This window comes from Myripristis murdjan, chromosome 15 (genome assembly GCF_902150065.1).
Source record: "Myripristis murdjan chromosome 15, fMyrMur1.1, whole genome shotgun sequence".
In the NCBI taxonomy this organism is placed as follows: Eukaryota; Metazoa; Chordata; class Actinopteri; order Holocentriformes; family Holocentridae; genus Myripristis; species Myripristis murdjan.
The window spans coordinates 3001461-3019085 of NC_043994.1; the positions used below are offsets into that span (position 1 = coordinate 3001461).

Consider the following 17625-nt stretch of genomic DNA (forward strand, 5'->3'; position numbering starts at 1 on the left):
TACTATGCCTGGTAATATAGATTTGTGGAAAGGGTGTTGAACCATTTTGCTTTGTTTTGTTTTGTTTTGTTTTCTAGGAACAGATCGATCATCTCCTGTCCCCCCATCAACCCCCCCCCTGCCGGTCCCAGTAAAGACGTCGCCAACCCAGGCTCCCTCCCCAATGAGTCAGTCTCCCCTCATCCTACAGCCCCTCGCCTCCCCCCTCCAGGTGGGTGTCCCTCCCATGTCCCTGCCAATCATTCTGAACCCCGCCCTCATCGAGGCCACGTCCCCAGTACCACTGCTTCCCGGTCCGCGACCTACGAGCCCTTCCGACGAGGTCAAATGAGGCTCGCCGCTCTCACTCCCTCTCTCTCCTTCCCAACGTCACTGAGTCCCACTTGTCCCCCTGCCCCACCCCTGTAAGATATCTGGCACAGATAGACCACTCTGCCGAACACCTGGACCCAACAGACTTTACGTTTTGCCTTGATCGCCTCTAACAACTTCTGAACATCGACTTGCAGACCTGCTCTCCTCCAGTTTGTTGGAATTATTTATATTTACCCTAACTAGTAAGATGCATGGCAAAATGAATCAACCAAGTCCATGAGAGAACAGGATTGACGGCATTCTCTCCAAACAAATGTGATAAGACTTAACCTCAATTATACTACATTTTTATTAAAGGAAAAATCCACCCTAAAACACCTCAGTACTGTTCAAAAAACAGCTATTTGCATATACCTTGCAGATCAGAGTATATTCTTTTGTTGTGTGGTGGAGTGTTATAGTTATTTCCATGGTAAACAAAGCAGTTTCCCCAGCAGATTAGATTTTATGTCATCCAAAACATTAGAGGTAGATGTCAGCTTTTGGTGTCAGGCCCTCAGAATCAAATAGCAAGGGCTTCTCTCTAGAGCCGGCATTTTGCACTGAGGAGAAACACAAGGAAAAATCCATCACAGAGAAGCATGGAAGTCCAGTGGTTGGTAAGGCAGTCACAAGTCTTGTTGCAGGACCTCCAGGCATGCATGGAACTTTGCTAATCGCTGTTATTCAGCAGTGTAAAACCATCCAAGGGCTTCATTGATGTTAGACATTGATGAAAAGGTGGTACAATTGGGATGGAGTCACATTCATTAATAATGGAGTAACGTCATTCCACGTGTTGTCACAGACTTGTTGAAAGTCATTTTGTAGACTTTGGCTGAGCACCAAACCATGAGAGGCCTCACCTACCTGCTTTAAGTTTTCTCACCTGAACGGCAGCAGTGTTCTGGTTTTGGTTCTCTGTTATCCACAGGGACCCCCCTAAGCCCCCCAAACCCCACCCCCTTTTAACTTGAGAAGACAAGGTTGACCTCATTGCTATGCTAGTATGCCTGTGCTTTAAATTAATCTCGAGATTTCTGGCAGGGATGTTAAAGATCCACATGAGTTAACTTATTTGGTTTTAGGTACTGCATGTTGTCAACTGAGTAGGATGTACAGAGCTTTCACTGTAGTCAGATGTTTCCAGGGGTAGGGATCTGTGTCTCAAACAGAATTGCTGCATCATTTGCTGTCGTCAAACCACTGAGGGATTAGCATTGGATTTAAAACTGCACAGCAAATCAAAGGCATAACGATGCCTTTGTGTATCCAATAAAACTTTTGGTTTCAAAGATGCCGAATTCTGTTCTGTCATCCTACAGTGGCCAATGACAGACAAACTGGCCCCTCACTGTTTAGTTTTACCCACTGCATTTTCTTTTATAGTAATGATTGTAAATGACCTCATTTGCTCTAGAGAACAAAAACACAAATTCAGACTTAGGGCACCTTATGAATTCCCCTTGATGAAAAATGAACACACGTTAAGCGTTACTCAGAAGGCTTGGAGAAGTCACATCTAGAACATTCCAAAATGTAGATATTTGGATCTGCAAGATGGCTAGTCCACTGTAAGGAGGGACAATAACGTATGAAACGTGTGCAACTTTGGTAGATTCAAATATCGAGTTTTGTGGTGTATGGTATGGTCTAACAATGAGATTATTTAAAGTATTGACTTAATTTTGTCAGGTTTATCGGGGTGTGTTATAGTCGCATTTGTGTAACTTGGTGCATACGTCATCGTATAGATCATCAACACCTAGGGCCAGTTATATGTAACTCAAGGTGTTTTTAGGACTGGATGATTACATCATATCAAAAATAAAAATATCCACATTGGTGAACATGTTCTTGCATGTTGATCGTACCTTATGTACAATGAGATGTACTGTATTATACTGACAGCAGAGCGAGGGATGGAAAGATGCAGGCCTAGTAGGGGCAGATTTGCAACCATTCTAAAAGCCAGATATCTCCGCTGGGATGCGGTGTAGATTCGGTTGAAACCCTTCAAGGCCCCGCCACTTCATCAAAATCCCCGTTTGTCACAACCTGAACGTTGGCTCTTGGATTTTCAGAGATATTTTATCTTATTTATTCAGTTAGGAAAGATTAGTTGGACTGTTTCACTGCAACCCAATTGTTAGACGCATCTGCATTTCAGTCAGGTAACACTATTGTACAAACGTACTGCCTTATGTCAGAGCAACCAGAATCTGGTCATCAGTCTTCGCACCACCAACAGAAGTCAGCAAGGAGATTTGGATTTTGTAAGCTGTACGTTCATTTGTCGTATTGCATACTTAGTTATTTTCAGGAGCTGATTCTTGCTTGAACAGGAAATTACGTGAATATAATGTATATATAAATGAAAGGTAATGTACTTTTTACAATGTAATAAATATAATGTAAAGAAAATGCTTATTCTGGTGTTTGTCTTTGTTCCCATAAACAGATAAAACAGATTTTTAATTTCAAGTTCAAAGAATGTTTTCATGCTGGATCAGTGTATGTGATGGTTTGCTGCAGTTGTCTTTGTTTGTGGGTGTGTGCACATTTCAAAAGAACTGAAATATGACAGAAGAGACTGACGTTACTCACAGAAATTTGCATACATGTAAAAAATGTGCCATTTCTAAAGGACGTTCTTCTCATACTTCACAGGGTATGCTCTTCAAAAGTTTGGTGAAACAAGTGGTGTAAGTCCAAGCTGGATGTCTGGTGTAAAACATCTTAATTTTTATTTCAAAGCAGAATGAGAAACACAGTCTTTCTTAGTAAACTAGCTGTATCAGAAACTACAGAGACCTGGCCAGGAAAAAAAAAACATTTGTACATGGAATGTAAAAACATCAGAAACAATAGACCATAATGGAAAACTGTACGGATTAAATTATCTAATCTAAAAAGAATGCAGTCTCTTTAAAAGACAGTGTAACATAAACGTGAACAATACTTCACTCACGAATTGGATTTTTTTTTTTTCTCTCTCTTCTACCGAAGCAGATTCCACATCAAAACCCCTATGTCACCTATCTACACCACCTGAAAAAAAAAAACAAAAACAAACCATCTTGAAATACAACTGCAACAGTTAGAAAAACACCCCCTAAAACAAGATCCTCGCTGCTGCTCATCCTCACTTGGCGTCCAGCTTGGCCATTTCCTGAAGATATATTCCAATGCTCTCGCTGTCGAACAGGACAAAGTAAATGTTTTTCAGGGAGGAGGTGGTGGACGACACAAAATGGTTGGAGATGGCCTTGAGGATGAGCTGGGCTGCTGTTTGCTTTGGGAATCCATTCCTGTGTCAGAGAGAGACGTTGACAAATGTGGCTTAGCGGGGTTGAACATGTGAAAGAAATCTGTGGTCAGCAGTAGAAATGGAGAACAGGCTCTGAACTTCAGCGCAGGAAGGGAGCAAAAGAGCAACCGCAGCAGCTCAAAGCTACTTCTCAGCGCTGGACTACCACGGCCCTGTATGTCCTGGAATACTTCTCCCATCTGCATGACTGCAAGACAATGTTCATACCAGATGGGATACAATTCCTGTGTTCCTCAGATAGAAATGATGGATCGCCAGACCTCTGGTAATGGGAACGCTGTCCACAGCAGGACACGACCAGCTAGGGACAAACTATCAAGTATGGTGGCTGTCCCTGAAAAACAGGGACATTTGGAACAGTCCAGTCCTCTTAGCAGAAGGACTGACTGATAGGTCAAATTGAGATTGTGATATTCACCATTTTATGATCATTTTTTTTTTAATCACAATTTTATTTTTCACTGATAAGGCTATTAACCCTATAAAGCCATTTGTATCATATATGATACACATTTTCAATTCCGTTTTTCGTTTTCAGTTTAATCAATACTTGACTAAAATACTGTTGTATACCTTTGAACACTTCCCCTGTTCACCCTGGACCATACCATTGGCACTTCAAGTACATATCATATATCATACACCAGAAAGGTCGTGTAATAACATATTTTTTTAAATTATTTTTTATATATATATATATTTTGTTATAGGACTAAATAAAGGGTTCAGTTTCAAAAAATTGGAATTTTCTGCCAATTCTTTCATAGTTCAGGCTTTATAGGGTAAAAATGACTGTGATTTTTTGCTGTACCAAAAACAGAATTTTAAGTTGTTGCTTCTCTGTCACAGCATAATACTTCATTTTCAGCAGTTTGGATTTTGCACTCTGCCATATTGCGATTTTGATAATATAATATTTGGATTCATCATTCAGCCCCTTAGTGCAGCAAGACTGTAGCTAGCTGAGCATCACTAAAAACCCAACATTTTACTATTATTGGAAACTATTTTCTGTGTGGTCCTTCTAACGTGTAGGAGGGAGACACTAGATGTAGTCTCCCTCCAAAGTGCCAAAGTGTACCTTTAGAAGAAATATTAGGGCAATACGGTCGACTCCCACTTCCTGCATTTAACATTCCTGCATTTATTGTCTGACCAATAAGATTGAATGGTTCTGCTTCAGTTAAACACAACCCATTTCTTAAAGTGAGCCTGAACTGTGGTAGAGAGCTGGGTCACCTGGGTGTGACATGAGACCACATGCTGGTGAAATATCTGTGTGCTCCCCTGAGCTGCTCTCCCAGAACGCTATTTCTGTCATTCACTTCCATAACACATCAAAACAGCTCACAAAATAACACTTCAGCACATACAGGAACACAAACATAGCACATTAATACCAATATAAAAAACAAGTCCCAGTACCCATTTTTTTTTTTTTTTTTTACAATGTAATCACAATTATTTTTTTTCAAGTACTGTCAGGCTGTTCCTTCTTGGCACAAGGTCACTATGTGGAAGCTATCTGCAGATGCTACCTGATCCACTTCCCAATTCAAATGGGCAAATATGAGAAAAGCTGTTTGATTGCCTTTAAAAAAAAAAAAAAAAGAGTATTTTTCTTTTCATGTTGGCATAATCTGCTTTGTTCATGGCATTATCCGCATTTATGTTCCACAAGTGGTGTTTTGAGAGCTGCTTCACCGCACTATGGACATGAATGGGGAAAACAGAATTACAGTACTGTGAATAAACAGACCAGGGAAGCACAGAGCAACTAATGAGCTTATTTCACCGTCATGTGGACCCCCATCATGTCCAATACTCGACCACAGTTGAATTTTCCTTTATTGTTAAATGATGTGAAATGTCACTTTAATAAACCAAACAGATGTACAAAATATGTGACAATTCAGTTTAAGGCCCAGTGTAATGTGAACTGGGGGCCCTATCTCCAAAAACTTACACTCTCATACAACTAAACTGCATTCTCAATTACATTTTGAGGGGAACACATTTTGTAACTGGATTATGTTTGTAACAAATCACTTGGATGTTTGAAATCACAGTGTGCTAGGAGCAAGGAGGGGTGACAGATCTGTTAAGCAGGAGTCCAGCATGGAGCAAATAAAAATAAATAAGCATATAAATCCTATAAAGGTTACTAGTGCAGGTATTTCAGACAAATTATTTCAACAAGGACCTCGTAAAAATCTTTGAGCTACTTGGCAACTTCAGTAAATCTGAGAATCTACGACTAGATCGTTTGATTAAACTGAATGAACAGCTGAAATCACTGCAGAGGGAGAATAGCTCAAAGTGAAGCGGCTCACCGTCCAGCGGGAAGCGAGGGGAAGGCAACAGACTTGAGCTTCTTCTCCTCTGCTGCTGAAAGGCAGTTCTTCACCGTCTTCTCCAGCTGGTCCTCGCACTTCTCTGAGCCCCACTGAGGGACGTTACAGTGGATGACGAACCGCGCTGCCATCCCACTGGCCTGGCTCACCGCCACTGCAGGGCGTCAGGACACACAAACACAGAGAGGGTACAACCAAAAATCCAATGTTCAATGTTCCAATGTGAAAATGTAGCACATGCCACTGTGAAGTCAAGGAGGACAAAATACTCACATCACCTGTTTATTGGCTCATATCACATTAGAAAAATCACTTCTGCATTTCAGCACAGAGCCTTCATCAGAATGTTGATGAAGGCTCTGTGACACCCAACCCTGGAACGTCCATCCTCTGTGCATCGACCTGTGTGATGCATCATATCACTCCTACTAAAGCTCTTCAACCCCTTCCAGACGAAGATTTTGTCATTCCACAGTGACCCGATAAATACAGAGGCGAGCCAGTCAGCTTTGTCACTGCTGGAGTGTAAGTTAACCAGGATAACCGAACCCAGTCATGCCATTCGTGTCTTAACCAAAAGCTACAACTTGCTACAACTTTGCTCACGTTTTTAAAGAGACGGCAAACTAAAGTGTGTCATTTTTTCATTAAAATGTTTTCACTGTGGTCACTGGGTGTAGAAAACATCATGAAACTGTGAGACTCTCAAGTCCTCTGTGCAGAGAGAGGGCCTGTCGCTTGACTTCTTTGCTGGACAGATGAGTTGCAACATTATAGTTTCCCTACAAGAGGAACTGAAGCCCACCCAGCCCTGCTGGAGCAGATTACCACAAGCTGCAGTCTGTAACAGTCAGTTTATCACAGATACTGACTTTAAGGAGCTCTAAAATCTCAAGAGTCATACTAAATAAGAAAATCCCCATTTTTAACTGGGGTTTCCACTCCTTTAACTCGTTGGGAGTGTCCACATCGAAGATAGTGGTTCTGAGTCATTAACAAGTTACTCAAAATCAACCGTAAGCAAACGGCAGCAAACATTGGTTGAGTTTTGAGCTAATTGCATATATGAGATAGATAGATAGATAGATAGATAGATAGATAGATAGATAGATATACTTTATTGATCCCAACATGGGAAATTCTGGTGTTCCAGCAGCAACAGTAGAAACATATAATAAAGTTAAATAAAATAGAATAAAGGCTAAATATTTACAATAAAGACTATAAAGACTAAAAACTAAAAATATACAATAAGGGTTAACCTAAGAAAAAGAGATATGAGATGTGAAGAAAAAGAGGTATGAGAGTAGAAGGGATCATTTTTATTTGTGTTAGCTTGGACGGCTGACGTTGTTGGACTCGCTGCCGTGTTCACCGCCTGTACTGTCACACTTCTGTTATTTGTAAAGCCAACTCAGAAACATGGAAGGCTGCAAAAAAATCTGTGTCCTGCTTGTAATTCCCACTAGGAGTCTGAGGTGATCGGTTTTTCCCAGTAGGCAGCTCATCTTTATGGTAACCCCTATATAACACGACACGGTAAATGTACGGCGAGGACTCGGTCTCCATACCTGATGCAACCTCCAAGGGCCCCTGTGCTTTCCGCAGCTCCTTGACTGCCTCCAGAAACTCTCGGCCCCCAGCTTTCTCCAGGGCGTTGCCTGCAGACACACCACAGCAGCACCAGGTGAACAGGGGAGCGCTGGATAAGCAGTGACAAATTTAGGTTTTGCACAAGTGACTTATTGGCGATACACCAGTAACGTGTCCTCCTTACCCACTCCGTCTTTGAGGTCCATGTCTGCGTTTGTGGGGTTAATTATTCCTTCAACCTTAATCGTCCCAATTTTGCCGATTTCGCTCTCTGTTAGTGACAGCTGTGAATGAAGTGATGAGCGCACTTTTAGCAAACAGTTTGAGCCGGTAACACAGACACACAGTGTGGAAGACTCGGCCGATGGCAGGTGTGTTACCTTTTGTCCAAGGAACAGGCTTTTTGCTGAGAGGATGGTGAATCCGTCTCCTGGACCGTCTTCTGCTGTGGAGTTTGATACAGCCTCTTTGTCGTTTTCCGTGTTCTTTGCCAGATGGAGAAAAGTCCATTTCAATACCACTCAGATGATAACATGATTTACAGTAAAGACAATCGAAAGAATACGCTAATTTTTAAGTAGCCTGGAATCAGCCATGTCATTAAGATTACGAAATTCTAAAGACTTTTAAACTCTCTGCTCTCTTTACAGATAAGCAGAAAAATGGACAAGTCCTTAAATTAAAACTGAACTTTGGTAGAGTGTTGGGCTCTATAGTTCCCTCACTGCAAAAACTCAAAATCTTACCAAGATTATTTGTCTTATTTCAAGTCAAAAATGTCTTATTACTAGTCAAAATATCTCATTACACTTAAAATAAGACATGATCACCTCAGAAGTAAATTGTTTTTAGACAATTGTCTCTTGTTTCAACTGAAAATCTACTTGAAACAAGTGAAAATTTGCTTGTTTCATTGGCAAAATTTGTTTCTTGTTTCTATCTAATTTTCACTTATTTCAAGTGAATTTTCACTTTTTCCACTGGCAAATTTTGCCAATGAAACAAGCAAATTTTCACTTGTTTCAAGTGAATTTTCACTTGAAACAAGAGACAATTGTCTAAAAACAAGTTACTTCTGAGGTGATCATGTCTTATTTTAAGTGTAATGAGATATTTTGACTAGAAATAAGACATTTTTGACTTGAAATAAGACAAATAATCTTGGTAAGATTTTGAGTTTTTGCCGTGCTGGATGTGATGTGAGTCCACATGGTGGTGAAACATCCTCATTAGCTGCTCTGTGCTCCCCTGGGCTGCTAAACCACAAGACTGGATTTCTATCTCTCCATTCATGTCCAAAATAACAGTTTTAGCACCTAAAGCAACACCAAGACAGCAGCTTAGGCCAAAATAAAACCACAAAGTCATGGTACCCACTCTTTTCCCCTGGAAGCAGAATTATTTGTCAAAGTACCGTCAGGTCGTTTCTTCTTGGTGCAAGGTTAAATTTCCTGCAGACGCTACCTGTCGGATCTACTTTCCAATTCAAATGGGAAAATAACAAGAAAAGAGTCACTTCATTTCCTCATGGGTGCTGGGACTTGTTGTTTATGTCGGCAGAATCTGCTTTGTTTGTGTTCGTTTACGGGTTGAAAGTGTTTTGGAAGTGAATGGAAAGACAGAAATAGCGCGTTGTAGATTAAGCAGCCCAGTGGGGCAACTACTGAGGACGGTTCACTACCATGTGGGTTCAGATCACACACAGCTAATTATGCAATCCAACCCCACCAAAGTTCAATTTTGCTGCACGTGTGTATGTAATATGACAGATGCAATGTGTTTGCATGGAATAAGGTCTCAGTAATCAATCTTTAAAATCAGAGATGTCTACCTCATTTACATCTTGTCATCACACCAAAATATCATTTCACCTCACCGCCCTGCTTCCTCCCATGAAGGTCATCCCATCCAAAAACGAGTTAAAGTCTGACCGTACCCTACTGACCCTTGGCTTGCGGCCCGGTTTGCCTTTGCCTTTTTTGACAGGTTTGATGGGTTTCTTGCTCTTGGAGTGTTCCTCTCGCTTCTCCGGGACGGTCACCTGGGTGTCCACCTTCACCCGGCCTCCCCTCTTCTTGGAGAGCAACTCTGGGTGGATCCGAGGCAGAACCCCTCCGTTTGATATGGTCACGCCCCTTAGAAGCTGAGGAAGAAGTCACAGAATGACAAAAGGATCACAGGAGATCTTTTTGTAGCGACACGTTGGCTTGTTTGGGTTGTGCATGTGCCTCCAAGTCTTCACTGATTTGAGGCAAGTCGGCTGTGTTGCCTTTCCTTAGATCACTGAGTGTTCCTGTGTCAGCCTCGCTGCAAACTGCTGTTGGGCCACTATTACAGTTCTTACATTTGCTTTGGGTGGCTTACATGAGATGTAATCACTGCCAAGTCTACATTAACAAATGCTGATTTGAATGTTGCCTGTCTCATGTTGGTCACATGGCGATCGACCAATTATTAGTCGCGGCTGATTGTCGGGGCTTTCCCCTTTTCCTCTGGGTTTGTCTTTATGTCAGTTTTTCTGACTGAGGACAACACTAAGCTGTAGCACGCTGCCCTTAGGAGCGTTACAGTTTTCATTTTGATTTTACTGAATTTTTTCATTTTTATTTAAATGGTAGTGAACTGCATCTGAATGTATTTATAAGCATCTAACCACAACATCACTGATCTGTTCTTTAAATATGTAATTTTAATAATTAGAACTCTAGATAACCCTTGTTGTATTTATTTATGTTTATATTCTGGGATTTTTAGTAATTTTCTTGTCTTTTTTTTAGTATTTATTTATTTATTTGTTCTGCTATTATTTATATAATTTTATATGACAAGGGTAATTAAACATTTGCTACTTCAAAAGGTTTGTGTTGGCATTTCTTACACTGTGAATTTTGATGCTGCAATTTTCAAATTAATCGCAAATGAATACTGGTCCTAAATGTTGGTAATCAAGTCTCCTTGCACTAAGGGGCTCCTTGATATAATCTGCACCTGCCCTGAAAAATCATGTATGATTTCAGTGCATAACTTCCAGTGAGAAACCTGCAGTCTTCACTTGAGGCTATTTTCACAGAGGAGTACGGAGGACTGATATAGAGCTTCATCACGGTGCAACAATAATTTACCTGAAGCTCAAAATCAGTGAAACCAAAGAGCGTGAGGTGGACGGCCGGAGGAACAGAGGAACTGTCCTGCTGTCATCCAGGGAGAGGACGTCAAGTGAAAATGCTGAGTTATGGCGTTGAATAATGGCCAAAAAAGGCTTTTAGCAGAACATTATGGCGTCACAGTGAAACTGACCTTTGACTTTTTGGATATAAAATGTCATTACTTTTGTGTGAAACCCATCTTCAGGTCATAAACATGTACAGATTGTTGAGTTATGTCCAGATGAGGGGTTTTTTTGTGAGGCCACAGTGACCTTTCACCTTTGACCACCAAAATCCATGAGTCCCAGTGGATGTTTGTGCCACATTTGAAGAACTTCCCTCCAGGAGTTCCTGAGACATCGCATTTTCAAGAATGGGACAGACATGACCTTGACCTTTGACCACCAAAATCAGTTAATCCTTGAGTCCAGCAGAAATTTTGACAAACCGTTCCTGAGATATCAAGACAAGAATGGGATGGACATACGGACAGACAACCTGAGAACATAATTCTTCCGGCCACAGCTAAAAAAAAAAAAAAAAAAAAAAAAACAGTGTAGCTTTTTGCTGTTTACACTAGAAAACAGCTGATGTTTGACGTGAGGGGAGAAAATCGTAAGTGGGGCAGCGTGAGCGCAGCCTGGTGGTGAACATACAGAACTGACATCACTGGACTTCATGTAGAGGGTCCACTTTTGTGTCTTTTTCAAAAAACTACAACAAAAATCACAGACTAGAACAATCGATCGTTTTCCAAATCTTGACCAGCTCCGCCTCAGTATAAATCAGCTCCTCAGAGGCGGTGATGATATTTTAGAGACATGTTTCCTAGCACACATCCCTGTGTAAGGACATGTGGGCACTGACTGGCCATGCTCAGCAACACCACTTCAACTTGTCTCTCAGTCATTTTTCAACACAGGTACACCAGTGAGACAAAGTGCACCCAAAGTAATAATATTTCTTCCCATGTTCAGCGACCCACTCCACCTGAGGAACTAACTTTAATTGTTTGTAATTATCAATATTACGAGAAAGCTGGTGGGAGCTAGTGTTGGACATTGATTGCCTGAAACTGTAATGAGGTGTGTAATTGTCAGGGTGGTGTGCAATTCTCACTTGTTAAAATGTTTTTAGCAAAGCAAAGTCTCCTTCAAAGGGGAACGCTGTTTGATTTCAGAATTGTTCCTACATTGTTCTTACAATCAATATCTGTGACCCTAATAACTATATTCTCAAGGCAAAAGCCAGAAAAGCTGCACCGCAGACAGAGAGGTGAAGAAAACCACTTTTAGGTTGTCTGGTTTGGCACTACAACAAAACGGCAGTCCACTTGGGTTTAAAAACTAAAGAAACTCAAAGCGAGCTGAGAGTGATCAGACTGCTGTGTGTTTCTCGGCAGACTGGCCTGTCCTCCAGCAGAGCGCTAACACACCTGGACTCTTCCAGAATGGTGTCCCTCTTTAAAAGACAGTGGTGCGTGGTGGACTGGGCCAGCGAGGTGAGGCGCTGAGCACAGAGCCACACACAGCGCCCGCTGCCAGCTGGCCTCCAGCCACCACACTCACATCCACACGCTGAGAGGTGACGTCCCCGACACGCTGCTTTATTTAGAATGTTTCAAAGTGTGCAGTATTATGCTGTTGCCTCTTAACCCTGTGAAACCCTAGAGCCTGTGCACAAGCTTTTTTTTTTTTTTTTTTTTTTAAAGGATTTATTCACCCTATGAACAAAATTCACTTTATTTCTTATGTGTTCAAATTTTTTAGTTTTTTGTGTGTTGGTTTGTTTGCTTGTTTTAAGAGGGTATTTGGAGATAGCTCTATGATCATTTTATTGTAATTCAATTTTAAATAATAATAACAACAAGAATTGCTATGATTGTTATTATCATATTGTTATTGTTTTTTATTTTAATTTTCTGTAATTTTATTGTAAATTTCTTTAGCTCTCTGGTAACTGTAATTCAATTTTAAATAATAATAATAATAATAATAATAATTATTATTATTATTAGTAGTAGTAGTATGGCAAACACACAAAATCAAAAGCTGCAGATGAGACCAACTTGAGTCTTCAAAGTTTTTTTTTTTTTTTTTTTTTTTATCAGAGTTGCAGCATTGTTTTCTACGTTCTCATTGCAGCTTGATGTAAAGGTGAAGTCTTATGTACTGGTTTTGTGCTGAGGTCACTTCACATGACTTTAACAGACTCAGATAGCAGCTGCTGCTGGGATGAATGGAACCAGGACTTATTTATTTATTATTTACACATAACTTTGGACAGGTCAGGATTTTAGTGGATTTGTGTCTCGAGAGGCTAAAGCTGTAAGTCTGCTTTCCTGTGTGCATGTAAGCGTGGTGCATGACCAAGGGGTTAGGTTAATCAACAACCAGCATTTTCCCAGCGGGTCAAGTGCAGCCCGTCAGAACAAAGACAGTATCAACATCAGGAACGTCCACTGTCATGCAGAAGAGCGTGTCAAACTTTGACAAAAAGAAATTAAGACGGATCAATTACATTTCCTACAATGTTTGTGAACAACAGAACCTCATTAATCCAGTGTATACACGTCTAAAAACTGAGGCTGAGACATTGTAAGGACCTGCAGTTTAAGGACACCCTGTCACTGCTGTCCAGAAGACGTCGTGGATTTCAATCTTCCACTTCAGGTTTGTCACTTCCTGAGTGGGGAGGGGTTTCCCTCCAGCCACCGTCCACACAGCTTCAGGTGGACAAATCGACATGATCTGCAGTTGGCGGAGATGGTGCGTGCGTCTCTGACCTGATTGGGCTCATCAGGTCAGTGTAATTTTACATTTTAAAGAAAACGTGCCTTTAATATGTCATCCACTTACGAGTATCAAACTACGACTGAGCGCTGAAAACCTCCACCTGGGAGCCACTCGTGCAGCAGAGCTTTCCCACGGTTCTGTTACCTGGTTGAGTTCCTCGTCGTTGGCCACTGCCAGCTTGATGTGCCTCGGAGTTATTCTGCCTTTCTTGTTGTCCCGCGCTGCATTCCCTGCCAACTCCAAGATCTCAGCTGAACAGAGAGAAAACAGTATGGGGAAATCAAACATACAGTACGTGCGCCTCCATAAACCCCTCTGCCTGCAACTTAGTTATTCCCCATCACAAACAGGAATTCAACATACAGTGGGATTAGATGAAACTTCAGTGATCCCTGCAGGGAAACGGTGTTTGGTAGCAACAAATAGTACGACAAAACAGCAAGGAAAATTAGATTAAAAGGAACAACGCAAGCAAAGATTATAGCATCATGTTGAATCATACGAACAAAAAGTAGGGATTACATGAAAAAAACGGCTGTGCGTAGCTTATTCACAACTAGAGACGGATAGGAATGAAAAACACATGCAGCATGGAAATGTAAAATCAATCATAAATATTTTGCTCAAAAACAAGCAATGCATAACACAGAATATATTATGAGGAAATTATATATGCAAATGTATGGCAAAGATGAGCAACATGTGCACTGTATTTGCACATTTTACACATGTGCACAAAGTGTATCTCTTCAGATGAGACGTGCAGACAGAGTGAGAGCTGTCTGAGCTGACACGGACACACACACCAGGAATGGGATAATAAATATGATAGCAAACGACTGTGTGTGTGTGTTCACACGCTCACGCCAACCGACCTGCCAGGTACTCGATGACAGCTGCCATGTAGACGGGCGCCCCCATGCCGATGCGGTACTTGTGCGTCCCGGTGCGAAGGTACCTCATCATCCTCCCCACGGGGAAAATGACGCCCGCCCGGGACGAGCGGGACAGCTTGGTGGCCTTCTTCTTTCCTCCTCGGGCTGACATCCTGCCTTAGCTCGCTCTGGACGGAGCAAACAGTCATAACACTGTAAAGCATGTTTTTAATCACTGGTGTGATTACCATAAACAAACTGGTGGAGATGACTGGTCTGTCTTACAGTGGTCTGTCTTTCACTCCTTATACCTTCTGCCACTGCCTAAAAGCTGTGTTTGCTGTGGAATAACAGTGCCCTCCTCCTGTTTTGTGCCATAAAGCAGTCCAACAGATTTCTCACCAAATCTGATCGGGTGGCAAGAGTATTAGCTGGTTGGAAGTCCACCTCAATGGCAGGAGGCTAACAGTTTGCATTTAGCAGTATCCAGTGCTCAGTAACAATGAGAGGGACACAGCACCACTACTGTCCTGCAGAAGCAGCTCCACCTGTGCAATCTAATCTAATCTAATCCAATCCAGCTGTTGTGCCATAAAGTTTCCTCTCCTGCTACCTATAATGCTCAGGTTGTCTTGTTGTTACAGTAATAGAGGTGTTCATTCACTTCTATGTTTGGCATTGAGCTCAAAGTTAGTGCTGCTGTTGGACTGGACTGCACTTTATTGAGACGTGTTTCTACTATTCTGTCCTCCTCATGTATATAAATAGGGAGGACAAAAAATGAGAATCACCTCTCAATATAATGTAGACCAGTAGCAGACCTCTGCAAACTACAACCTCAGTAATAAACACAGAATGAAATGTACACATTTTCCACAATGTCAACACAAACTGAACATTACAAACTTTATTAAAAGGTAGAATCTATGGCAGAGCTGCTGCACACACACATACATACATACATTTACCACATATACACATGTATATGTGGTGTATAAATATAAACTTTATTAAAAGGTGGAATTTATGGCAGAGCTGCTGCACACACACACACCACATATATATGTATATATCTATATATACATATATATGCATAGAAAGATAGATAGATAGATATGCACACATACACACACCACATATATACATATATTTGTGTGTGTGTACATATATATATATAGTGGGCAGTGGACTGCAACAATTCAACTGTCAGCCTTCAAGTGTCCGTGTTTCCTCCAGTGTAAACGCGGCAGTGAGAACATGATAGAGGCAGTCAGGTGTAGCCTACCTGACAGATGGAGAGAAACACTCAGACTGCTCGCCGCTCGCAGCTTAAACATAACACACTATCAGCAGGTCAGCGACGAGACGTGCTGTAAATTCAACAGGAACAGATGTAAGGCTCCATTAGGAAGCCTTTGCAAGTAATTGAGAAACCCTGGGACTCTCCGCTAGCTCCCAATTCATTCAAGGCCATATCATGTGCTCACGCAGCCGCCAATAAAGCAGCAGAACGGAGAGGTGGGGGGGTGAATGAGGATCTGTCTTCAACAGTTGTCACTGACAGATTAACATAAATTATGCACGAGTAAGTGATTTGGCATTAAGCGTGCAGCATTTTTTTTTTTTTTTTTTTTTTTTTTACAATCAAATAGTGATGTCTTGGAAATTCGAAAAAAAAAAAACTAGTCCACATCTTGTCAGGAAAAATAAAAACGGCGGTTGCAGTGATGTCAGGTCCAAATCATTTAGGGGGTGCTATAATGAAGCCGAGGCGTTTTTTAATTCAAACCATATGTCCAGCGGGGACGTACAGCGGAAAGGTTAGCGCTTCCCTAGAGGTTTCCATGTAAACAAGCCCCAGTCCTGTGCTCTGCTCGCAGGCTGCGGCCTGCAGAAACGCCACTGTAAGTCACAGATCATTTGCATGCATGCATAAAACCAAGATCTGCTTTCAAAGCCGCCGTTAAAGGTGGAGAGTGGAATCGTGAATGCATGCCGTTTTCGAGGCGGAAAACGACATGGAAAAACAAGGGAATGTGCTCGGGCCACCTACTGTACTTGAACCTCCAGTGCAAGAAGCAGGCAGCACATCGACGCACACAGGACCGGGGGAGGGGGGTCCAGTCATATCAAAAACCCCGAAAAGCCTCTCTTTTCCGATTTTTAATGTTTGTACTCGAGCGTGCATGTGTGCGCTAACCCGATATGGGAGGGGGAAACAAAAACAAAACGTCAATTTTACGTTAATTTTCCGCGTCGGGCTGCGCGTCCACGGGATTATTCTGCACACCTTTTTAACCGCGGGGCCTCACTTTGATTGCGTGTTATTATACAATAGAGACGTTACAAGACGCGTTTTAGAACAAACACGACGCCTCCACCCCCGCCAGCTCTCCATTTAGCCTCCAATCCGCGGCATGTGTGTGTGTAATCTCATCAGACATGGAAAAGTAAAGCGTCCCCGCGAATCCGGATATGCGCCGAGGCATGAAAATGAAAATCCTCCAAGTTTCTACCTGTTTTGTCCTCCTTTCACACGAATCGGCGCCGGCCTGCGACCCTCCTGTACGGCAGAGAAACAGATCCCCCGAGGAATGACCGTCTTCCCTGTGCGTTTGTTTTATTTGTTTGCCGTCCTTGTGCGTATCTTGTTTCCCAAGCTAGAAAAAAAAACACAACTCCGGCCAGAGGCAGCGTAGTCTGATCGGAGGCTGGCTCTGTGCTACTGATGCTGCAAAGGGGAAAAATTCAGTAGAGGGAAAAATAGAGTGTAAACGCCCCCTTAACATGGCTTCAAGAGGGACAGTGGTGGTTGAAAGGAACGCGATGTGCCGTGCAGATAGAATGCATGCGGTTCGCTTGCGTTATTGGTGCGTTATGTACGCGTTTGGGAATGTGGAACCTGCCTTTGTGGCAGTGGATCCCAAGATGTTGACTGATCCCGCTTCCAAACGAGGCCTTGCACTTCATGTTTCCCCACACTCCCCGGCTCCCTCCCTCTGCAGCCTTACACCGGTTTATATTTATGTAATTATTATTATGATGATGATTTTCATACATTTTCAACAACCACAAGATTCCCCCGTCTTGGCTGCAGGTTTAACAGGTAGTGAAAAGTCTATATGAAAAGATGTATCCATCCAACTTGCAGGCTGTGAAAAGTGAATCAGACAGATG

The 17625-nt window shown here is 42.0% G+C and overlaps 2 protein-coding genes across 8 annotated transcripts in view; one reads left to right on the forward strand and one right to left on the reverse strand.

Annotated features, from left to right (window-relative positions):
* Positions 1 to 331, forward strand: part of gbf1 (golgi brefeldin A resistant guanine nucleotide exchange factor 1) — a 102226-nt gene extending 101895 nt beyond the window's left edge. For both annotated transcript variants that reach the window (XM_030069938.1, XM_030069939.1), the window contains one exon: positions 78 to 331. In XM_030069938.1, coding sequence (XP_029925798.1) covers positions 78 to 331 — 254 coding nt within the window. The remainder of the gene's footprint in view (positions 1 to 77) is intronic.
* A 2915-nt stretch (positions 332 to 3246) lies between these two features.
* Positions 3247 to 17174, reverse strand: macroh2a2 (macroH2A.2 histone). 6 transcript variants are annotated; one of them, XM_030071351.1, is made up of 9 exons: positions 16965 to 17174; positions 14449 to 14636; positions 13718 to 13824; positions 9578 to 9775; positions 8013 to 8117; positions 7817 to 7916; positions 7611 to 7700; positions 6019 to 6193; positions 3247 to 3665 (listed from the first exon to the last, which is right to left on the reverse strand). In XM_030071351.1, exons 2-9 carry the CDS (start codon positions 14618 to 14620, stop codon positions 3500 to 3502), a joined length of 1113 nt encoding a protein of 370 aa, XP_029927211.1. In that variant the 5' UTR covers positions 14621 to 14636; positions 16965 to 17174; the 3' UTR covers positions 3247 to 3499. The 6 variants fall into 6 exon arrangements, with proteins under 6 accessions (XP_029927211.1, XP_029927206.1, XP_029927210.1 ...); XM_030071346.1 differs by having other exon boundaries at positions 9569 to 9775; positions 16965 to 17173; XM_030071350.1 differs by lacking the exon at positions 16965 to 17174 and adding an exon at positions 16502 to 16520 and having other exon boundaries at positions 9569 to 9775.
* Between the last annotated feature and the right edge of the window lie 451 nt (positions 17175 to 17625).